This window comes from Cajanus cajan, chromosome 5 (genome assembly GCF_000230855.2).
Source record: "Cajanus cajan strain Asha chromosome 5, NIPB_CcT2T_4, whole genome shotgun sequence".
Taxonomy (NCBI): Eukaryota; Viridiplantae; Streptophyta; class Magnoliopsida; order Fabales; family Fabaceae; genus Cajanus; species Cajanus cajan.
In genome coordinates this window covers 71,953,863-71,978,631 of record NC_138521.1, presented here as the reverse complement: position 1 = coordinate 71,978,631, position 24,769 = coordinate 71,953,863, and the positions used below count along the sequence as shown (strand labels likewise).

Sequence of the window (24,769 nt, the reverse complement as noted above, 5' to 3'; positions counted from 1 at the left end):
AGTCTGTCTTCCTTATTCTTTCGCCTGGACTCTTCTTCAAGAATAGCTCCGGCAACATCCTCAAAGGATAGACGACCAACAACATTATTGTTTGTTATGTTGATGATGAGTTGATCATATGAATCTGGTAAACTCTGAAGTAGAAGCTCCGCACGTTCATTTTCCACTATGTTGAAATCAGCTGTTGAAAGCTGAGCAAATAGCGTATTCAGATTGTTGATGTGGTCCGTCACTGCTGTGGACTCACTCATTCGAAGAGTGTAGAGTTTCCTCTTTAAGAATATTCTGGTGTGAAGTGACTTGACCTCGTATAATTTTACGAGCGTGTCCCAAATCTCCTTTGCAGTTGTCTTCTCTGCTATGCTCGACAAAACTGAATCAGCCATTGCTAAGTGCAAATTGGCAACAGCATTGTCATCCATTTCTCTCCACTTTTCATCAGTAATATCTGATGGCCTGCCTTCAATTGCTTTAAGACAGTTGTCTTTTCTCAAAATTGCTCTTATCTTCAATTTCCACAGGGAAAAATTGTTCCCGTTGAACTTCTCTATCTCAAACTTTGCTGCCATAATTTCTTCTATTAAACCAACTTAAGTAACTTCCACTAGAATAGTACCGCCTACTGGAACAATGATAAAATCCAGTAACAAGAATAATTCTTTTCTGATGTGACTGATCAGACAATACTGCAGCCACAGAGCATACTAAGAATTTTCTCCGATACTATACCAATGTACACCACAGCGGAATAATAAACAACCTAGTGGCTCTGATACCACTGTTAGGTCCAGAGTAGGCTTAATAGTTACTCACAGCTAAAATAAGAGATGAGTAAAAAAGAGACAAGGGAGAAAATAACCACAGTAAAAATATTATTTACTGAAAGGGAGGAAATTACAACACTTCTCTCTCTGTAACTTACTCCTTTGAATTAGGAGACTACTACTACCGAGAACAGATCTTAAGGTGTATAAGAGAGGAAGAGAGAAGAGAAGAAGATTTGGGATGAAAATTATGATTTTCAGCTTCCCTATTTATAAGAAAGTCCCAATGGCATTTTCGTAATTTCTCCTAAACTTTTAATATTATTTTATTATGTAGGACCCGCTTTTTAATTAAAAAACCACCGAAAGTTTTTCCTTTCGGTGCAGCTGTACCCAACATGTTCCAATGGCAGAGTCTTGAAAAGAACAGGTCATCCATCTTTCTTTTACGGTGGAGAGGAAAATTCAAAGGTTGGGTCCATGGAGATTTTGCAAATGGGGTGGACTACTAGACTCGTGGTCGTGGAGGAAGTGCAGTTGATGGAGTGCGAGGAGCAAAGTCCTTCAGTTTGAGGCATATTAGACAAGGTCAATTTTCTAAACTCGACCATTCTTATTAATTTTCACTATGGATTGGAGAAGGGGTACAGGCAATAGACATCGAAACATGAATTAATCCACGATTTTTAAAGAATCTTAACCAAACAAAATTCATCACAAAATCGACAACATATTTAAACATTTTAATAGTTCAATCATAAGGATTTCTGAATTTCTTTAATAACTCTGGTATTTCATATCCAAGCATGTCATCTACGGCTTGAATCATTTTGGGCTTTAGTTTCTCAAATTTGTCAATGCTATAGGTACCCAAAACCTCTTTGAAGTTTTCTACATTGGGAAAATCACCAGCTGGTAGATGAAACTCCCTTTGAACCTGTTTAGCAAGATCATATATATCATAAGAATTAAGAATTTATGGGAAACAGAAGGGGAATTCGGATACCTTTCTAAATTCATCTTCAAGATTATCTATAAGCCTTTGTTGAGCCTTAGCTTTGCCTATCATAGTAGGCATCTCATTCCTAAGATGACTAATTATATATGCATGAATTTTAGCGGATCTAGCACGTTTCACAAATTCATTGATCTGTACAATTCCAAATACATCAGATTTTAAAACCAGAAAAAAAAATATATTACAAGCAAATATTAGAATGATTATTAGGAAGATAATGTAGGAGGATATAAAGCATTACTGGTAAGTATAAGCTTGCAGTGATCTACCATATGCACATAATTCACCTGTTGGCATTATACCAGGTAAAAAATTATTATGAAAAAAGGACCATACCCGACTGTCGCATGCCTTTCTTGGAATATCTATCAAGTCTGCAAGGAGATCATTTTGTTCCTTCTCAAAGAGATCATGTCCTAATGGGCCAACAAAGGCTTCATTTAAAGGCTTATCACTAAATGAGCTGCGAAGAAAAAGAAAGTAGAATAAATTTACAGTGCCGAAGAATGTCAATTTAATTGAAGAAGGAATCGATGGATGTGATGTGAAAGCAATGTGAAGCATTGGCAAATTATATGCATTTAAATGTTTCAACTTTCAACTATAAAATAAAATGATTAAAATAAAGGTAAAAAATAAGAGATCAAGTGGTCATACTGAGATTGAATAAAAATCTTAAGATGTTCAACTGCAACAAGACAGTACAATCTTAAATGAATTGTTAAATACTTAAATTGAGCCATTGTAAATATAGCACGAAACGCTAGCTGTATTTAAAAAATTAGTAACCTACCCAATATATACTCGCACAACTTCTGGAGTATTCAGAACTTTACCCAGAGACCACATCAATGCTCCATAAACTCTCATGAGCTACAATGTTAAAACACGAGGTATGAAAGTAAGCCAAAAAGTAAATTACGTTTATTTAGATCAGGTTTAAATTAAGCTGCTGATATTGTCTTACTTGTTGAGTGTCAACTTGGTTTGCCTTATTTAATACCACACGTATCTTGTCATCATGACCACGTAAAGACCCAATTACACGTTTAAATTCATCACTAATGTCAAGTTTATGGGGATCAAATAGGAGAAGAATCAGGTCACATTTTGCAGCAAACCATGATATAACACCAGTGAAGTCATAACTTCGTTGTGTCCTTTGCTTTTCTCCAGAGAGGACACCAGGAGTGTCCACAAATGTTATTTCATCTAGCAGCTTAAAGAAAAAATTGCTTCAAGTTCAAGGACAAAGAAATGACAAACAGTGGCCACGGAGAAAAAAATGGAATTGGAAATATATAGAAAACTCACTGAATGTGGCATTTGAGAACATTGGAACTTGGACAAAAATGAAGTACCAAAAGTTGTCAAGCCACTAAAAGGCATACAAGCGTCAACAGCTATCGTGTTTCCAGGAATACTCCTTTCATCAGAACCAGACTACAAGTAAAAAGTTATTCAACTTTGAACCTCCGTAAGCACAAGCAAAGCACAAATGAACAGAAGGGAACAAATTAATAATTTTCAAAGTTAATACTACGAAAAGAAAAAGAGTATGGCACCATGACAACAACAAATCTGTCAGTTGTAGGCTCTGGTCCAATGTGTGCTCCTGTGTAAAGAATTAGAAGGTGACATATGATCAACGAAGTAGTTTATATTCTATGCATGAAGGATTTCAATTAATGCAGCTGCTAGATTATCTTCAACTCAACCAACCTGGATAATCACATCTTAACAAATGTTTTATGAAGGTTGTTTTCCCTGTGGAATATTGACCAAGAAGCATGACCATTGGTTTAGCATCAAAATCACTGTTGGCCTGAAAGACAAACCACAGACGTTCTTAAACTTAATTCACATTTACACGAATAATATGTCATGCTAATTAATATTAACACACGTGCAATTGACACAAATTAGCATTTTTTTTTTATATGGAGCACTAGTAATATTCTCTCTAACACTTTTGTAACACCCTCTTTACTATTGACTGAATTTTATTAAAAATTATAAATTTTGATATCCATCAAAATTTGTGATTTTCAATAAATTTCAACTGATAGTAAATAAAGTGTTAGAAAGAGAGTTTTAGAGTGTTGTTAGAACTCGTTATTTATATATTGGGTGTATATGTCACTAACCAATAATGGAGATACAAAATCGTTGAACCGATAGGTGACCTCCAATGGTTTTAGCCTCTCCACATACAATCTCTTCAAGCCGTCAATTATTGATGTAACCGCACTCGAAGGTAACTAACAGACCAAACTTTTTATAATCAGAATATATTGGGCAGCCAACTGAATTAAAGCAAGGCCATATGTAACAGAGATTGAAAAAAAAAGTTCATAATGCATATTCTTAATATTTTTCACTTGGTAATCACATTGCTCGAATTAGTCGAATATTGCCTTGTAGTATGCATCAACTGATTTGTCAAGGCAACGAATGTATGCAAGCAGGATCGCTATCAAGTCTAGATGCATCCACCTCAAAAAATAATTAAAGTGTTTATTTTTTATTTTAAAAAAATCACTAATTAAAAGGTGTCCTGTTATTTTTGCACCAGAAAATTAATATCATTACTTCATTACAGTCTTCACTTGAATATACAAAATTTTACGTCATTTTCACATATTGGTTGTTCACCTGTATAACCAAAGTGACCTTTCATTTTCTACATTTTTATAAAAGCAAAGCACCTATTCTTGTCAAAATGGGCATGCGATTTCGATTTGGGGGACTCACTTTCTTTACAGACTTTTGAGAAGCCCATGAATTGAGTGGCGAAGACTCAGGTTGAGAAGTCCCTACATTCCCTACATATTATCAATAAAATAATGTAATTAATATTAGTTAAACAAAACAATATCATGAATGTTAAAAGTACAAGTCTAACCAAATGCATCAGGTTGGGCATTTTTCAAACTTTTTGTCTTCTGAAAAATACAAGGAAAAGACATTAAAAAAGATCAACAACAATAATATGATTTAATTGATAAAGACAAAGTGAGATATAAAAAACATCACTTACTGCTATTAAAGCATCAAGCCCTTCCATAACTGGACATTGAATATTTTCCTTGTCAACTGAAATAAAAAGAAATGGAATAATCAAATGCATTGAAAAGAGAGAATATTAAATAATACAAAGTATATTGACAATGAAGTTAGACAAAAGGGAAATTTGTCTCTTTGAATGCAATAGATAATACTCCCATCATTTCATAATAAGTTATGTTAGAAGAAAAAATAAGTCTCAAAATAAAGGACATGTTAATTTTTCAATATAGTATTAATTACTTCTTTACCATCTATACCCCTAATAATATTATTTAGAAAGTAGTTATTGAATTACATCTTTTTAGCAAAGAGAGTTAATTATAAGGTTAATTTTGTAAATCTTTATTCTCTTTCATCTATTTGTTTTCTTGGTTCGTAAAATAAATTAGGACGACACTTATCATGAGACTGAGGGAATATATAGATATGTGTTGTATATGTGAGAGAGAGAGAGGCGCATCAATATTGTAAACCAATACTAAAATTGAGACCAAAACCCTCCCTGTTTAGGTGGCTTAAGAAGTTTAGTATGTTGTCCATTTCTGTACGTATCAAGACCAACATATTATCTCAATTTTGTTTGCTCTTCCAATATTCCTTAAAATTTAAATTATAGAACTTGAGAAATAAAAGCTCAACGAAGTGAATGAACTTTCTTTCACATATATGATATATTAGTTAATTCACCCTTGTAGGGTCACACACTGATGCCTAGTATCACACCAACTGATTCACAACAAGCATATAAAAGAGATCACGAGACCTCACCTAAGCATCCTTACTACCGCATATTGAACACGTTCCACAAGAAAGTGTGGAAACATCTGATAAGGTAAAGTTAAATACAAAAAAAAAAAAAAAATAACAGGCATGGAGGACATTACATTAGTGAACTTACTTTCAGTTTTAAGGATATCTGAGTTGATATCATATCCTGTCTGTGCCAGGGCAACGAGCTGTTTATTACAACAAGCATTCAATTTAAAGTCAGATGCTGACATGATCAGATGCCACATATTAAAACGAAGAGTCCATATTTCAAAATTTTCAAACCTGCATTGCGATAACAAACTCTTGAAAACCTAGAAATCCTTGTCTTTTGACATCTGCGATTGCCCAAATCTATGGAGGACAAATAAGGAAGTATCGATTAAATTTCATACTAAAACCGAAAATACAATTAAGGCAACTGAACTTATGAAGAATGATTATAATAGGAAAATTATGAGTTCCTGTCACTTAATTTGAGAATGACATAAAAATTGATGACCTATTATTGGTAATTGAAAAATGAAGAATAAGAAAAAGGAATGAATATACACCTGCTTGAGTTGAGAGCGAGATAGGTTGGAGAGAGCAAAAAACTTGGTTGCATCGTTCCCAGACATACGACCGTCTCCATCTACGATCAAAGAATAAAAAAAAATAAAAAAAAATCGGTTGAATTCGTTTGCGAGACGGAATGAAGAATGAAAAGAAGCGAAGTAGCAAAACCTGAATCGGCTGAGTTGAACCATTCCTGGTATGTCTTCAGTTGCTCTTTGGAACACGAATCGATCCAATCGGATACCGTTTTCATCTTGGAAAAAGTGAATGATCCCTAAACAACGCAATCAACTCACGTTCGATCTCAACGGATTGCACATAGTTTGTTGAGTTGAGAGTTCATTTGCTTTTCAATTTTTCAAAAGATTACGATACATGTTAGTATGTCATGGAGTCCGTTTTTAACGCAAGATGAGAGTCATTGTGATTGGGATTAGCGGGGTACCAATGTGCTTTATTAATTCTTTTACTTTACACAACAGGATACTCCCTGCCTCTGGACTCTGGATTTGCGGCTACGCTTCTTTTTCTAGGCGTTTTGAACTTTTGAATTGCAGCTCCTGGGGCCCAGTTCTGGTCCATTAACCAAATGTTAGTTTTTTTTTTTCTCCCTTTTACAAATATATGCACACTTTCTTGACATATTCTTGCATACTCCTTCATTCATGAAAGTTCTTTTTAATCTATATATTAAAACTGGTTTAATTTGTTAGGTCTCAATTGTTTCATAAGTTTTACCTTTAACTTTCTAAAATTAAGTTTTTTTAATATAAAATATATCATTTTTTTTTTACTTTTAGTTCTTATAATCACATAATTTTTTTTTCTTTTTAATACTTTAATTGTATAATTTTTTTTTAATTCCTATAATTATATAAATTTTTTCTTTTAATCCCTATAATAATAGATAACAAAAGTTAAAAAAATAGTATATCTAAGAACTAACATAAAATATTTTTAATTATAAAAATTAAAAGATAAAATTTATAAGAATAAAAAATATAATTAAACCTTAAAAATAATATGAGAATATATATATATATATATATATATATATATAGAGGATACATATTTTAAATTATACAATTTTTTTATAACTATCCTAAATTACTTACTTTCTTCAATAGTAAACTACTCACTATTGTAATTTTGACTAATGAAAAAAACTAATCAATGTTATGTAACCTAAATTATTTCTTTTTTTTTTTAATGTTTTAAAAATAAAATATGTGGAGGCACAAGAATGTCTCTTTTCTATTGGCCAAGAAAATGTTTTTAATTTATTTAAAGTTTATAATAAATAAAAAATTAAATATATAATTATATTTTAAATCTATAATAATGATTTAAACTATAATGTAATATAAATTTTAATTATCGATAATATATTTTAAAAATTATTAAAATTTAATTTAGATATAAAGGTTAAATATTGGTAATAATTTAAATATTGATAATTGAACACCCAACAGATGTTAGTCATGAATAAAAGCGATTAAATCTATCTTAAGTACGTGGATTTGAATTTAGTGCCAAAATATATATTTAAAAAAATTGTTGAAAGAGAACTTTTACTTTAGTACCTATTATAGGAAATTAGCATCTTAATTAGCTTCCATATTAATCTATATAAATATTTGAGAAATCAAAAGAAAAAATGTTAAGCATTATTTAAGATTTTTCCTCTTGGATCAACCAACTATTATATTTGTTTTGTCGACTATTTAATTTTTGTTTGACACTTTACTAAATTATAGTAATTCATACCGCAAATCTCTATTAAATGTTGTCAGAAAACACATTTCACATAAGGAATTTACTCTGAACAAGAGTTCTTCTCAGTTCTTGAACATAGGTTATTAAGTCTAACGCACGAAAAAGAATGAAGTTTTCAAGTTTAAAGGTTGAGAGCTTTCATGTGAAAACACAAACAACAATTTGGGTTCATACTTGATGGGGTTATTTTATGGTGTTTGTCGGAGAGGATATTGTATAAGGGTTATTTTTATAAGGTTATTACACAAACATACTCCACAATGATGAGATATTGTCCATTTTGGACCTAAGCCTTCACGGTTTTGCTTTTAGTCATTATCCAGAGGGCTTCTCAATCATTGTTAAATGTTGTCAGAAAACACATCCCACATAAGGAATTTACACTGAACAACACAATGAGTTTTTCTTAGTTCTTGAACATAGATTATTAAGTCTAACGCACGAAAAAGAATGAAGTTGTCAAGTTTAAAGGTTGAGAGCTCCCATGTGAAAACACAAATGACAACTTGGGTTCATACTTGATGGGATTATTTTGTGATGTTTGTCTGAGAGGATATTGTATAAGGGTTATTTTTATAAGGTTATTACACAAGTATACTCCACAATAATGAGATATTGTCCGCTTTGGGCCTAAGTCCTCACGCTTTGTGCCATATAAGTTGTTATTTCTTGTCTTATTTTATGGATGTGAAACTTGTTTGTATCCCAACAATACTCATATGCTATCACTTGAAAACAAATAGCACCAGCATTGTAGAAAAATGATGACAATATTTATAAGGGTAGATTGCAAATCATCATCTCTTAATTTAGATAATCAAAGCCAAATTAGACGAATCAACAGAGGAACTCTTTCTCATTTATAAAGAATTTTAATATCATGACATGCATCATTCTTTTTGCAACTTTCAATCAAATATATAGAACAAGTTTGGATGATTTTTATAAGAGAAGATAATAAAATGTTAAAATAAATATTCTCATTATGATTTCTTTTATTTTTCCCCCCAAACATTAGGCAAAATTTGCTTTAGGAAGTAACATTAATTAATAATTACCTTAGATAATATGGAGCAGTGTCTGCTACATTGATTATGGATATTAGAACAGTTGTTTAGCGATGAAGTCTTACTAGGGATGTGGCGAGATGCAATTTACTTTTCTTTTCTTATTTCGTTGAATATAACACTATATCCTTCTCCTAGATTAGGAATTGTGACATCCCAATAAGCACCAAATTCTGGTACTAGTGTTGCTTCATGCATGCTTTTGTCCAACACAACCCATAAACGTGATTAGAGCAACTCCAATGGGAGTTGCTTGTGTCGTTTCTTGTTTCAAGGGACAGTTTCTTTCCATTAAAACACTCCTACGTGACAATATGAATTGCTTGAAAATGAAGGAGAGTTGTTTCTGCAAGCAACTGTTGCTTACTAGAATTTGGTTGGGAAAGAGATTAGTAGGGCAGGGGTGAGGCGGGGTTGATGGCCGAGGCACGAGGTTTGACGACAAGAGTGGGGTTAACGGCAGAGGCGTGGTGTTTGACAGTGAGGGGTGAAGCCGCACGCGATAGCTTTATTGAAGGCATTGAGAGCCTTGATGGCGAGAATGGACGTTGCGGCGACCGTACTTGAAGCGCTTCCCCCACCAGAGCAGCACCATGGCCTCCCGCAACAGCTCCCACCAGATGAAGCACACGAGCGACGCTGCATGGAGGTTGGGACCGTCGAAGGAGACAACGATCTTGGTCAGCACGTCGTACAGAAACGCCGAAAAGTGGGTGGCGAGGAGAGGGAGAAAAATGAAAAATGAGAAAGGAAGAAATGAGACGGAGAAAAATAGAGAGTAAGAAAAAAAAGTGATGGTTGAGAAAAAAAAAAAGAGCCGCTAGACTTAAAATTAAAAAAAAAATTAAATTTCTTAAAATTTTTTATTATTAGTATAAATTTGTGTTTCAGTTGTTTAATACTGACGTAACATACTGAAAATCACTTTTTACACTTTTCAATGCATGAAGCGTGTTGCTTCCATTTGGAGATGCGCTTAGTAAAAGCCAATGTGACCATTGACCACATAATATAACCATTCATATTTCACAAGGTACTTTTATTGACAGAAATTTTAAGAGAATGAGAGAACTTATACCACGTGGTCATTAAGGGATTGGCTCCTATCAATGGAACTACCTCTGGAATCTGACTTCACTCTCTGAATGACAGAATAATGGGAATTGCTTTTTTCATTTTGGCTTATTTGTTCTATAGAACTTGTACTATAGGAGGGCATGTGAGTAGAAGCCTTCACTGCTTTATCACTTTTTTGTTTTTTCAACTCCTCTTATGCATAGATTGAAGCCCTCTGGATTTTCATCTGGGTCGTTCGGATTTATAAGGGGCCTTTTATTGCGTGCGTTATCAAAATATACTGCGTATGGGATGTTATCAGTATCCCAATTACAAAACTTTGGGACATGAGAATGCTGCCATTTGGAAACAATTAGTGAGAGGACTCGGGATCAAGGGTTAGAGACATTTAAATCTCAGACCTTACTCTTAATTAATTCTAAATATGATGGATATGTTGATTCTCTATACTTACTCATTGGGTCTTGCTAGCTAACAAGTGGTTAAAATTCTTCATTTGCTTTAGAGAGACAGAAGTCGCACGTTTAAAAACTATGGTTATTGCAAAAGAGAAACATGGAAAAGAGGAAGAACTAGTTTATCATGTTTAAACACCCCCATTAATCAGAATTTAGAGTAGAGAATATATAGTAAGAACCACAAACACTTACCATTATATTATCGAGAATTGAGACAGGAATAGCGGCTGAGCAATAATTGTAGTGACTACTGACGAGGTGCACAAGCTTCAAACGAGAAATCGGAGGACATGGCCAAATAAAATAAATCGATGGTTATAAAGCTTCTTTTATTATGTTGAACACTAAAAACAAAAGATGGACTCTTTTTCTTCTAATCCAGAATTGGTTTAATTGTCTTTTTATTTTGTTCCATTAATTGTATTTTTTTCTTCTTATATTTTATTCATCGAGTGAATTTTGTTCTAATAATGTGAAGAAAACGAACATTGTATAGAGAGAAAAGGGGATCCATAGTTTTGAGAGAGAGAAAATCAACTCAATTCTTATTATTGCACGATTCACATGTACTTCTTGTTTTTGTGTTTGTTTTTGTTTTTGTAATTTTTCGTGTTTTTGTTTTTGTAATTTTTTAAAAACTATAAATTTTTTGGATGAGAGACAGAAAATTACTGTGTTTTGAGAATAAAAAAGAAAACAAACACCATTGTAATTCTTGACTGAAATCAAAGTTAGAAATCTTACGGTACATTGTGTGATAATCGGAGATTTAGTTTTAAAACATTTATTTTAGAACAATGTTATTTTTTTTACAGCTTTTAGAACAATGTTATTTGAAATTGAATTGAAAGATTTTTCGTAAAATGTGTTACATGGAGATCTATTTAGTCAAGAGGAAATTAGATGGATAATATAATACAGAGAATAAGTGGTTTGAAAAAAAGTAGAAAAAAATACATATATTCACAAAAATTAGTTTGAGTTTAATTTTTATCGATAGAGTAAAAAGTTTTACCATGTCAACTAATAAAAAAAAATGGTAAACATAATTTTAAAGTAATTATTAGACTTCAAATATAATTATAATTTTTGCAATTTACTATTTTTTTTATATGAGATATAATATAACTCCTCTCTCCAGTCCTCTCTTACCTCTCTATTTCTCTCTTATTTTCAATTTTTTTATTTCATTTTTAAGCTGTCTCTCTCTCTTGTTTACTCTCATCACTTCTATATGGTATTTGTCTTGCCGGAGATGCAGAAGCACAGTAGAGGAGCCAGAGGCTTTTCTAATGAATCAGTCAATCCTTATTTATTCACAAAAAAAAAGTCAATCCTTATTTAAGTCAACGATCATCATAATCAAAGAACCAGATGTATTAATAAATTAGTGTTTATTTAGATTAGTTTTCAATTTTATTAAAATCAATTACAAAATCACGTTAAAGACAATTTATTTTAAATTTTTTGACTGTAATTTAAAGATTAAAAAGGCAGTTTTTATTGGATTAAAATGTTGTCCACAGATCTTGTGTCTTTATTTCTGTTCCACTTAGGCTATGCGTATGGATTCTCTTTAGAGGAAGCAGGCAGCACCGCACAAAGGTACAGGTGGATCAAGTCTGGAATCCAGTCCAACTCTCCAATCCATTGATGCTCATAGAGTCATAGTCCAAATTGTAAAGTAAAAGAAAAAAACACATGAGAGGGTTGGATTGGGTAAAGAGAGGGTTTGGTATTTTCATTGTGGGTTCCGATTTCAGCATATTCTGTTTGTACACGTCTCTGTCTGAAGTCATCACACACCAGACTTGAAAGCATCTTATCAAAGATCCTCTTACCTTTTTCTTTTTTCCTCCTTTCTTCTCTCTGTAAACTCACCACGCTGCCTCTCTCTCTCTCTCTCTATATATATATATTTCATATTTGCATTAACAAGACAGATCCTGAAACCTGGAGATCCCGTGAATCGCTCCATCTATCGCCTCTTTCCACACTGTTCACGTTTTTCGCGCCAAAACCATGAAGCTCGACAACTATAACGTCCAACCGCCCCTCGCCGCCGACGCTTCGCCGCCGCAGGACTCCCTCTCCGACGCCGACACTGACGCCGAGGACATTTTCGTCCCGCCGCTCAACTTCGCCATGGTCGACAACGGCATTTTTAGGTCCGGCTTTCCCAATTCCGCCAACTTCGGATTCTTGAAATCCCTCCGTCTCCGTTCCGTAATGTGAGTTACGTTTTCCTTTTCGTCTTCTATTTCTCCTTCTGAATTTCAGAGTATCATCGAGGGATCCGTATGCATATAATGCTACTGTATATTTCGTTGCAGATGTTTGTGTCCTGAACCGTATCCAGAGTCCACATTGGAATTCTTGAAGGCCAACGAAATTAGGCTTTATCAATTCGGGATCGACGGCTGTAAGGTTTGTATTATTCCTCTCTTTTCTGAATCCTCATCATCGTTGGTATTTGTACTCTCGTATGCTTCTTTTTAATTCTTGTCTGTTAAATTTTGCTTTCTTGATGTTCTTGTCGTCTGGCAATTAACTGGAGTAACTTGATTCCAAGTCTTGCGTATTTGCATGATTCTTTCTCCAATTTATTGTACTTTTCCAATCCAATTTTGGCAGATTTCGTATAATTTTATAATGTTAGTTTCTGATGTTATTTTTATCTTGCGATATGGTGCTTCGAAACAGTTCAATTACTTATTTGAAGAGAAAGAAATAGGTCCGTTTGGGATGACACACAGAAATGCATATACTCGTAATAGAAAGAAAGTGAAATCTGAATAGAAGTTTTTCATCTCTCTTATTAATGAACATTAATATAAACACGTATTTATAGAGTAATAAATGATAACAGACTAAAGTATATAAAAGATACCTAAAGACTATATCATCAAATGATACATATATAGACTAAACTTTTAGACTATTAAGTATAGAATAAACATGCAAATTATATATACAGATGATATATACAGACTATACAATTGAATTACAATAAAATCAAAAGCGTTTAAGATAACTAACACCGATTGCAAATCCAAGAATGAGCATGCGTCTGCAATATACGATGGTCTAGGGATGTGAATATGTGATGCATCGGGGGAATAAACTAATTATATCATTTATGTAATGGCATTCATGCCTTATCTGATGGTATTCACTATAATTATGTGTTGCACTATATTAATATGGGCCAAGAGGCTGTGCACCTTCACTTACAGCTCTCGGCAATGTCTTTTTTTTTTTTTAGCCTCGTGTTGGTTATCCAATTGAATCAGTTGATTGTTATAGTACAGCTCATTTTGAGAACAATTTCTGTGATTTTGGCTTTTTCAAATGGCTGTGAATTTCAATGCTCCTGGTAGCAAGTATTTGATTTCTGTTACAGGTTCGTAGGGATGTCTCTCATCAGTTTCAGGCCCAATTCCATTTTGAAAGTAAACTAATTTATCTGAAAAACTAGACCAATTCATAGTAATTTTCAATTGAACTAAAGAGGATACTGTTAGCTAGTACAGTTTGCTTTGTTTCTCTGGATTCGGAGGGAAAGTTCATTTAGATTTTATGGATCAATTCTTTGGAAGAATTACTTGGTTTTACTTCCAGTTAAGAATTTAGTCAAACTAAATTTAGTAATTTCATGATCTAACTACTGCTCAATTCTTCTTTCTTTCAAGATCGATAAACTATTTTATGGATAAAGCTTAATTGAACACACTGAATCCCCCTCCCTGCAAGATCCTTTGTAGAAAATCAAATTTTAATACTTGTGTTTGCTCTTGCTCTGTCAACTAAGAAAACATTTCTATATTACACGTTACTGCTACAATTAAATTAGTTGTCATGGGTTTTAGCTTGTAATTGTGCGTTTTTTCTGCCTTTCACCTTGCATGATTTCTAGTTCTATAGGTTCCCTTTATTTTCTTCCTCAAGCCAATCTTGGAAAACTTGCAGCTTCTGTCCCTTTATCCTAGCTAAACATCCCATATTCCTATTCAATTCATGGACAGCAACCATCCACCCTTTGTCCTTTGTTCCAAAACAGTTCTAGAATTTATTCTTTGCTTCATCCTCTGTCATAAAGCTATTTCAGAATAAGCATATAAGTTATTCATTGCCCTTGGTTAAGTCTTGCCTCATTTAAGATGTTTAGCACAGATTAACCTTTTTGCCGCTGCCTACCAACATCTATATTAGCTGTATAATCCACCTCATACTAAAACCAGATTTAGAAGCTTGACTTGCTAGACAGATGGCTTTAAGAGGCTTCTGTTCATATGAATTTGATCTTTATGTCTAGACTCTAGAGCTTGTTTCAAATAATGTGGCAAAAGTTTGGGGTTGAGGAATGACATACGTGATGGCAGAATTGAAACTGATTCTATTTCCAATACATGTTCCATGCTATGACACCAGGTGGGTGGGAAGCCTGGCCACGTTAAGTTATACACCAAGGTAGTCACCATTCTTGTAGCTGACTTTGTTCAGTGCAGACCCTTATTTTCCTTTGAAATCAATCTTTAGCAGGAGTTTGGAGGCGTCTCCTATGCTGGAATTGCCCTTTATTTTTTTCTTTTGAAATTGGTCCTTATGCTATGGTAACGCATTGGGTTATCTCCCTTAAAATTGAATGATAACAATTCCCATTCCCATTAATTGCTTTCTTCTGCCTGCATGCCAGACAAGGCTGGAAAAAAATAGTGAAAGATTGAGGAAATCTTGATAAAAACTTAGTTCTGCAAAACTGATTCAAAATTTCAAATACTGTGGGCAGGAACCCTTTGTCAACATCCCAAATGATACAATTCGTGAAGCCCTGAAAGTAGCCCTCGGTACTACAAAATCTCGTACTTCACCATTCTAATATAGTAAAGCTTGTTCACTGATATATCGACCTAATTGTTTCATGTTTTTCTTTCTCCAGATGTTAAGAATCACCCCCTGCTGATTCATTGTAAACGAGGGAAGGTATGCACCATTTCTATTTTCTTCGAATCGTTTTATTAATAATGTGAACTGTTAATCTCCAATTGTTCAGTGATTTTCCATGAACAGCATCGCACTGGTTGTCTTGTGGGATGCATAAGAAGATTGCAGAGGTGGTGTCTGTCATCTGTTTTTGATGAGTACCAAAGATTTGCAGGTGCCAAAGCCAGAGTGTCAGATCAGAGGTTCATCGAATTGTTTGATATCTCTGGTTTGAAGCACCACCCACTGTCATTTTCTTGCTCAAGGAAATAGAACCTGGAATAACGGGGTACTATAGAAAGTTACTGCTTCCTCCCATGGAATATTTCCATGATGAAGTGAAGTATAATGACTAGTCGTTTATCTTTCTTCACCAAAAATTAGAGCAGGATCAGTAGGAATTTTAATGAGATCTGCTTCCTTACGTATACTTTCCTGTTTCAATGTTGGATACCAATCTACCGAATTATGTTGTGTCGGGGATTGGATAGTAGTGAAGGATTGGAAATGAGTCTGAAGCTTGACTCGTGAAAAATAAAAAAAAGTTGCTTTAGTATTTATGGAAACACTTCATCTAAAGTGATCAAGTATTTATGCCTTGATTGAAACCCGGAAATTCTTACGGAAAAAGCCAATAATTAGTGTTTTATAATATGTATAAAACTTTAAACATAATCTTCTCATCTCATGAAGCCTAGAAAAGGGTAGAGAGTGAGAAATGACTGTGCAAAATAGTTTCTTAGAATATACAAGTTATTTTTACTCATGTATGTTTTTTCTATCTAATTTAAGTAGAGAGAAAATTGAACTTTTCTTTGTTATAATGAATTCAGAGAATTTAAAATCATTATTTTTCATCATGGAATTTATTCTTGTACCTATTTGGATCTTTTAATATCTTTTCTAGTATAAATCGAGTTAAAGTAAAGCTAAAATCGAAATGTGTACCTAAGGACAATTTAAATTTAAATGCCACGTTAATTTAACCTACATTCAGGATGTATATTTTACACCATCTCAAGAAAAAAAACATTACACACCCTAATTTGTTCAGTTAATTTGTTCAGTTTAGTTGATTTCACACTTTAGATTCGTTATGGGAGTTGTTCTGTTCTATTTTTTAGAATTTGGTGTCTAGGTGTGCATTTAAAACGAATGAAAAGGCGGTGGGATGGTTGAAGAAGTTGCCCATTGATATTCACAACAGATGCATTTATAGGAAAATGAAGTCTCCATATTGATCATGTGTTTTGACATAATCAACCAATATGCTCCCTCATTTGCATCTTTAAAGAGTCCTTAGCAACTTCAATAGATTAAAAAAGCTCACTTTTTTTTTAATTGGTTAGAGGTATATCTATCTTACCCCGTTTTATCTTCTTCGATCAAAACCAGGTATCTTACATTAAAGTGTGCCCGATAAATATGATTTCTGCCCCCACCATTCTGTTTCCCCACAGAAACTAAAACTGTAGTTGAATGCACCTAATCACTACATTACAATGGAATAAACTACGAAATTCACAAGATAAAATGATATGCATTTTAATCTAAATTAACCATATGCGAGTTAAAGTAACAAGGGACTCAAATTCAGGATAAAAGGAAGGGTTTTGACAGTACTCAGCACAACCAATATCTAAACGACTGTCAATCAATGGCAGAAGAATAATACCTACCAGATGCATTTTGAATTCTATAATTAGTGAAGTTAGAATGTTACAAAGGTGCATCAGCGATGGAACAGAGTCCACATGGATATAAATCTCCATTCGGTTCAAAGTGAAGAAATTTTGGTCATTTTAGCACATCATCTGCACTTCCTTATTCGACACACTTCCAATTCCAACTTTTCAAAGCATTCACCCAAACACAACAATAAATTGGGCAGAGAAACGCCAGTAAATGAAAAAAAAAATAAAAAAATAAACAAATACTGAAGGTATGAGAAAAATAAATGTAGACGAGGAACAATCGATTCGCCAATCACAGAAAGGGCGATCGAAACGATGACTCGCCCGTTAGGCTTGATATACCTCAGTGATCAAATAATGACAGAGACACTTTCAACAGTCTCTTCATTCTAATAAAAACAATTGAGGCCTTTCTTTTCCACAAAATTAAAATCAAACAAATTTTACAAACCATTTGTCCTTCTCCGCCGTCGACATCTTATGCAAATTGAAATGAAGCTTATATCCTAGGCGCAATTTATAGAGTGGTCAGTTGGATACAAACCCTAACCTGCTATTACTACTGGACAAAATTGGCCCTCCACCCTCACTTATTTACCAAAATACCTCTAAACCCTTAAAATTACACCGTGCTTGATATAGACGGTCGAGAAGACGATTGATCAGATCAAACGGTTGAGAATAGCGAATATACGGTTGATATAGGCTAGGGTTTCAGACATGCCAAGTTCTCTCATTTCACTTCTCAAAACAAATACCACTGAACTAACTAAACTAAGCTCCCACTGCACCTTTTGTTTCTTTAATCACACACGCTATCTCCTTCTTCTTCTAGAGTCTTCCACTGGCAATATCGGAGTTTTGGTGCAGCTTCTCACCGGTAAGTGTAACTACTTCCCTTTCTCTGTTGTTAATTTTGCCCTAGGTTCATTCGTTGGAACGATAATTTTAGTAAATAATCGCGCGTAGGAAGGGCAGTAGTATGGGGAAATCAGGGGGTAGAAGAAAGAAGGGCGGTTCGAACGCAAACAACCAAGGCGGTGCAGCTGAAAATTCTGGTTCAACCGCCGCAGCAGCTGCGACGGCCAATGGTGGCGCGGAGTTGTTGGACTCGTCGATATTTTTGAAGAAGGCGAATGAGCTGAAAGAGGAAGGGAACAAGAGGTTTCAGAATAAGGACTATGCGGGTGCTCTTGAACAGTACGAGAGTGCTCTTCGACTAACCCCCAAAACGCACCCTGATAGAGCCGTTTTCCACAGCAACAGGGCGGCGTGTTTGATGCAGATGAAGCCCATAGATTATGAAGCTGTCATTGCTGAGTGCACCATGGCGCTCCAGGTTCAGCCCCGCTTTGTTCGGGCCCTTCTTCGCCGCGCTCGGGCGTTCGAGGCGGTTGGCAAGTATGAGATGGCTGTGCAAGATGTGCAGTTCTTGTTGGCTGCTGATCCCAGTAACCGCGATGCTTTGGAGATTGCCCAGAGATTGAGGACTGCATTGGGGCCTCGCCAGGAAGCCCAGCAGGATCTCCACAGTCGGCCCTCCCCTGCTGCCCTTGGTGCTTCGGCTGTCCGTGGTGCCCCTATTGCTGGATTAGGGCCGTGTTTACCAGCCCGCCCTGCCGCAAAGAAAGGACCCAATTCAGCTGTTGGATCTGGCGTTTTGCCTAACAATAACAAGATAGACAAGTCCCAGCCAGTTTTGCCCACTGAAAATGGTCCTGATGCCAAGTCTCAGTTGCCCAAGGTGGTGTTGAAGCCTTCAAATGGTTCTGCAAAGCAGCCTAATGCTAAAAAGGCAGACCACAAGGAGCACTCATCAACCATTCATGGGCAGCTTTCTGAGGTTGCAATTCGGTGGAGACCATTGAAGCTTGTTTATGATCATGACATTAGGCTTGCCCAGATGCCAGTCAATTGCAGTTTTAGAGTACTAAGAGATACAGTAAGCAAAAGATTTCCTTCGTCGAGTTCTGTTCTGATCAAGTTTCAGGATAGCGATGGTGATTTGGTTACTATAACTTGTACTGATGAACTCAGATTGGCAGAGTCTGGTGCTGATAGCCATCTTGTGAAAGAACCTGGGGAAGATAAAAGTGATTCTGTTTCAATGCTGAGACTTCATATTGTTGAAGTTAGCCCCGAGCAGGAGCCACCTTTATTGGAAGAAGAGGAAGAGAAACCAGTTGAGAATGAAGGGATCAAGGGAGATGAGAGTGGATCACATTCTTCCCTTGGTGAATCTGTTTCTGAAGTTCCTGATAATGAGGTTGATAAGTTTGGGAAGGATGCTCCAAAGGAGAAGCCAGGAGATACGGAATGCAAAGAAGTGGAGATGGATGACTGGTTGTTTGAGTTTGCTCAGCTTTTTCGCTCACATGTTGGTATTGATCCAGATGCTCATATTGACTTGCATGAGCTTGGGATGGAGCTTTGTTCTGAGGCACTTGAGGAAACAGTAACTAGTGAGGAGGCTCAGGATTTATTTGACAAGGCTGCTTCAAAGTTTCAGGAGGTTGCTGCTTTGGCTTTTTTCAACTGGGGTAATGTTCACATGTGCGCGGCTAGGAAGCGGATCCCCTTGGATGAGTCTGCTGGGAAGGACGTCGTGGCAGAGCAGCTTCAAGTGGCTTATGACTGGGTCAAGGACAAGTATTCTTTGGCAAGAGAGAAATATGAGGAAGCACTCTCAATCAAACCAGACTTTTATGAGGGACTGTTGGCTCTGGGGCAGCAACAATTTGAAATGGCTAAACTTCATTGGTCATTTGCACTTGCTAAGAAGATAGATCTATCAGGCTGGGATTCTAAGGAGACACTTCAACTTTTTGACAGTGCAGAGGAGAAGATGAAAGCTGCAACAGATATGTGGGAGAAACTGGAGGAACAGAGAGCAAAAGAGCTAAAAGACCCAAATGCAACCAAAAAAGAAGAATTATTGAGAAGAAGAAAGAAACAAGGAAGTGCTACTGAAGGTGAGTCCTCCAGTGTTGGAGGTCAGGGTGATATATCTCCAGAAGAAGCTGCCGAGCAAGCAGCTGTCATGAGATCGCAAATTCACCTCTTCTGGGGTAATATGCTTTTTGAACGATCACAAGTTGAATGCAAATTGGGAATGAGTGGATGGAAGGAAAACCTGGATGCTGCAACTGAACGCTTTAAGCTTGCAGGAGCTTCTGAGGCAGATATTTCAATGGTTCTAAAGAATCATTGCTCAAATGGAGATGATAAAAAGATTGAGAACGCGCAGCACAATAAGACTGTTAAACCAGAGATCAATAAGGCTAATCAAGTATGAAATCAATGGTGTGGCTTTGAAATCTCTTTTACATCTGTTCAGTTGAGTGTTGAATGAAGACTCCGGACAAAGAATATCCTTCTCTTTGAGAGTTCCGAAGGGATATCTAATTTTTTGAAACAGAAATTGAAAAGGGTGCCTTAACTAAATAGTTCTGTTTTTTTTTTCTTTTTCTTTTCTCTGAAGTTCTGAGCGATCTAATGAAGGGAGATTATTTTTTAACACGATTTACACAATATGAATTTCCATTAATCAATTTCACTTGCTATGTTCGTAGTGCCTATGCCACTTAATCGAGGATTGCCTACTTGCTCAAGTTCTGACATTTGTTTTGTTTGGTCTTATTAAAATGCTGAATGTGTTGCCGAGTATATAACATGAAGTTATATGGGGTTGTCTTGAATTTGTTTCGATCATTAAAAGAGGTTAGTCATAAGCATTTGAGACGGTGAGTAAAGTTTTGAATATTTGCCAATTAATAAATAAAGTTTGATAAAATCTCACCACTTGTATATTTAAAGACATTTGCTATATATATATATATATATATATATATATATATATATATATATATATATATATATATATTTTTTTTTTTTTTTTTTTTTTTTTTTTTTTTTTTGATAGGCAAATGTTAGTTGTTAATTGTTATATGGTATGGCTGAGATCAAGTCGTAGGCACAGCTTTGAAATACTTGTATGGGATGGTGTTTACATTTGTTATATTTAAATAGTTAGAGTTCTTATCTAGATTTTCGGTATCAGGTATAATAATATTTATTAAAAACATACTTTATTATTATTTTCTTTGGTAGATGAAACTTTATTTTACTTTTGAGCCAACAATTTTTTCGTAAAAAGAATATAAAGCAGTTTGGGGACATTTTTGTTTAAATTTAAATAATATTGTTAATGTACAATTTTTTTAATTTTTGAGCAAAATATAAAAACATTTTTGACAAATTTATATGATCATTAGACTTGTGTTTAACTTTATTTTTAAAAAAAATCTAAGATCCATAAATGATGTCTGTAGGCTCAGAATTCTTAAGGGATTATTCATAACCACTTTTTCGAAATTTGTTATGCAAATTATTGCTTCACTATTATAAACAATGACGTTGAAAAAGATTTTGCAAGCGTTGCGAACGGTTTGTCTTCAAATCCAAATATGACCTTGAGTGGAGAGTCGTGGCGTTGACGAACAGATTGGTTGTGACAAATAGGTCAGATTTCTTGGTGGTGTGATTTGTGATTGTGTGGTGACATGGGTTTAGACAGGTAACTATGAATGAATATCTTCCACGTTTCAGCTTATAGCCCTTTGATTACGTGCAATGTTGGTATTTCCCAAGTTGTAAAACATGGGAGATAGTCCCTGATATTTTGCTTTCTCAAATGAGTTCTTTAATTGTCAAAAACAAAATCGTCACTTATTTTTCTCCGTAATTGTCTTCTAAAAATGGAATTTCATCTGTCGTATTTGTATAATCTCTTTGCATATTTAGTTGTATAGTTTAAACATCGTGTTTCTTCTTTTTTATTTTTTATTTTTGTTATTATTATTATTCTTAATGCACTGGCCCCCTCCCCCTCCTAAATCCATTTGAGCAACCTGGTAAGGGCTAACGAAATATATTTGTCAATGTATTAAATTTCTGATTTCAGATTTATAATTTTTGAGAAATTAAGGACACTAAAGAAAAATGTCAAGAATAATTTTATTTAATAATATTTTTGAGAAATATATTTCTAAGTGGGTAGAATAATGTCCTGTGATCTATGTTGTCAGCTTCAACAAGTGAGATGAAAGCATGTAATCAACCTCATCTAATATACTGTTTTGTTCTGTTCTGTTGCTGTTTGTACTAAATTTCCAATTGATCCGTAGCTTGAATGTTTAATGATATATGTTAGATACACACATCACGTGCTTAACCTGTGTTTTGGTTCAGTTTATGTCAGAAAAATAGTCACTTATTTTATCAGCTTTTTTTAATAAATAATAATCGGTAATTTTCTGTGAAATCAATATTTCCGAAATATGAAAATGCAAAATAACTTTGTAGTGTCTGGTAGGTTTGTCTCCTAATTGGGCATCCAGTGCATGATAACTTAAGTAGAACTCAAAGTCAGAGGTGCATTTAGTTTATATCTTCAAGTCTTCTACGGCTTTGGGTATCTGAACTTCCTTAGTCGCTTTCATTACCCACATTCTATTAATTTACTCTTGTGTCACAAAAAGTCGGAACCTTTTGCTGTTGCTCGTAATGGGAGTGCACATGTTATCTAATTTCCTGCAAAAACAAAATTCGATAGGTACTTTACTGAGACAAACAAAATATACTTGGTGATTACCGGTTACAAATACTCTAGGTGGAAAAAAAAACATTAACCCAGCAATTCGATAGACGACTTTACTCGCCTTGTTCTCTACGTTGTTGTTACATTTCCTTGTTATGTTCATCAATTATCATGACTCACGTGCATTGTCAACGGATCCAACTGGATACTGAGTAATTTGAGCAGCTTTGGCTAGGAAGTGGCCAGATTTAGTAATGAAATGGTCCTTCACTTGTGGTCCCAATTGATGATTTTATGACTAGATGAAATTGGCCATGCACCTTTTATAAATCAGACTAAACATTTTGAAACCATAGTCTATTGTTAGCTCTCGAATCAACTATATTGGCCTACTTTTTTCCAACACTAATCGTGATACTGTTGGTAAGCCGTTCAGGGTTGGTTTGCAAATCCAACCATCATGCTTTCCTACCAACCTTGGATTCTTAATATTATCAACATTCTTGTTTGGTTGTTTTCCAATGTCAAAGGGATTGATTTTTTTTTTTGTCAGCAAAAGAAACTTATTAAGAAATAAGCACTAGAAGTACCCAGAAATATAAAGATAATTAACATACTCCAACAAATGATAAATAAGAAATATTAATCCTCCCAAACAAACTTAATAAAATATATTTTAATTATATAAATAAGTTCTAGGTGAATTTTTTTATTGACTAAAGAAGTATGTAAAATTTTTTGTCAACTCCTTTAATCAAGTTCATGAAAAAAACAAAACGTCCTAAACTACTTTGTTAAAGTCAAAAACTTGACTTTTATGTAAATATGCATTCCTGTGTTTCCAAATACACCATATTATAGCACATCATTCTTTACTCAAAGGGATTGATAATAGGTCATATTATTTTATTCCGCACCTTTCGGTTCCTAAAAATTAGGAAACTTGAAATTTTGCAAGAATTACCAATGACAAAAAACCCAATAAAGCATTAGAAAAGAAACTGCTGTGGCAATAGAACTTGACAAGGACAGAGAAGTTACAAATTAATGGTTTGCCTATAACACATCTATTGACCTAAATACAACATTAAAACCTTCAAAGTATGTATGATGAACAAATGGGAAAAACACATGTTGAAATTTGGATCAAATTTAAAAGATCCATAAAAATAAGACATACATTAACAAATATTTTTAAAATACTGATTAAGCTCGCCAAAAACAAAAAGGAATACTGATTAAGGAATAAAAATAGAAAGATATTTTATGAAAAGTATTATTTATACATGTCTCCTGATTTTCAATATAATATTAGCTTAATTTTTAATAATAAAAAAATTTCCTTTTATTTATTAGATGTTAATAATATTACTTAGTAGAATCGAGTTATTGAATTAATTAATTAATGACTTAGAGTTTATTTGGGTACTTTTGAAAGCAAAAAATTTTCTATTGAAAAATACTCTTTATTTTTTTTTAGAAATTTTTTAAAAATCCTTTTAACTTGTATTCAAACATATTAAATAATTACGTGATAATTACCTTTTTCACCAAGTTATTAGCTTGACCTCATGGTGTACATTAAAAAAAGGCTTGACCTTTTTGGTAAATCCCCCAAGTTATTTGCTTCATATCGATATCGAAGTTTGACCCAACAGCCTAAAATAAATCCAAGTAAGGAATGCCCTTATATGCCCATTGTCGTAACCGGGATCACGACGGGATGACGCTAACATTTTTATATTCAATGGAGCCGCCACCAATATTTTATTTTAAGGGAAAAACATTGGAAAACCCTTTAAAGGATAATCTTTAAAATTAAAGTTGGGTTCGAGAGTCGATTACGTGTAGGGAAGGTATTAGCACCCTACAACGCCTGTAAAACAGTACCTTTAATTAATTGCGCAACATTATATAAATTTATAAATATTTAATTTA

The 24,769-nt window shown here is 34.3% G+C and overlaps 3 protein-coding genes and 1 non-coding gene across 8 annotated transcripts; 2 read left to right on the top strand and 2 right to left on the bottom strand.

Moving 5' to 3' along the window:
• Window positions 1-1,424: 1,424 nt before the first annotated feature.
• On the bottom strand, window positions 1,425-6,736 carry LOC109808596 (EH domain-containing protein 1). Of its 3 annotated transcripts, XM_020371647.3 has the most exons (16): window positions 6,346-6,728; window positions 6,174-6,253; window positions 5,905-5,973; window positions 5,750-5,807; window positions 4,823-4,878; window positions 4,688-4,727; window positions 4,537-4,607; window positions 3,930-4,043; window positions 3,505-3,607; window positions 3,348-3,397; window positions 3,097-3,225; window positions 2,750-3,001; window positions 2,576-2,655; window positions 2,119-2,245; window positions 1,771-1,914; window positions 1,425-1,701 (listed from the first exon to the last, which is right to left on the bottom strand). In XM_020371647.3, the coding sequence occupies exons 1-16, from the start codon at window positions 6,428-6,430 to the stop codon at window positions 1,516-1,518; spliced, it is 1,644 nt and encodes a 547-aa protein (XP_020227236.1). In that variant the 5' UTR covers window positions 6,431-6,728; the 3' UTR covers window positions 1,425-1,515. The 3 variants fall into 3 exon arrangements, with proteins under 3 accessions (XP_020227236.1, XP_082932049.1, XP_082932048.1); XM_083075923.1 differs by lacking the exon at window positions 1,771-1,914 and having other exon boundaries at window positions 6,346-6,736; XM_083075922.1 differs by lacking the exon at window positions 3,930-4,043 and having other exon boundaries at window positions 6,346-6,730.
• A 5,362-nt stretch (window positions 6,737-12,098) lies between these two features.
• LOC109809353 (inositol diphosphatase DSP4) lies at window positions 12,099-16,104 on the top strand. The gene is made up of 5 exons (XM_020372634.3): window positions 12,099-12,786; window positions 12,889-12,982; window positions 15,345-15,402; window positions 15,495-15,538; window positions 15,626-16,104. Exons 1-5 carry the CDS (start codon window positions 12,578-12,580, stop codon window positions 15,809-15,811), a joined length of 591 nt encoding a protein of 196 aa, XP_020228223.1. The 5' UTR covers window positions 12,099-12,577; the 3' UTR covers window positions 15,812-16,104.
• A 636-nt stretch (window positions 16,105-16,740) lies between these two features.
• On the top strand, window positions 16,741-20,820 carry PHOX2 (Octicosapeptide/Phox/Bem1p (PB1) domain-containing protein / tetratricopeptide repeat (TPR)-containing protein). 3 transcript variants are annotated; one of them, XM_020370834.3, is made up of 2 exons: window positions 16,741-18,112; window positions 18,185-20,820. In XM_020370834.3, the coding sequence occupies exon 2, from the start codon at window positions 18,215-18,217 to the stop codon at window positions 20,525-20,527; it is 2,313 nt and encodes a 770-aa protein (XP_020226423.1). In that variant the 5' UTR covers window positions 16,741-18,112; window positions 18,185-18,214; the 3' UTR covers window positions 20,528-20,820. The 3 variants fall into 3 exon arrangements, with proteins under 3 accessions (XP_020226423.1, XP_029129309.1, XP_020226422.1); XM_029273476.2 differs by having other exon boundaries at window positions 16,742-18,112; window positions 18,211-20,820; XM_020370833.3 differs by having other exon boundaries at window positions 16,749-18,112; window positions 18,202-20,820.
• LOC114916597 (small nucleolar RNA snoR111) lies at window positions 17,496-17,627 on the bottom strand. The gene has a single exon (XR_003805154.1). It is a non-coding gene; the product is annotated as a small nucleolar RNA snoR111 (small nucleolar RNA).
• Window positions 20,821-24,769: the final 3,949 nt, after the last annotated feature.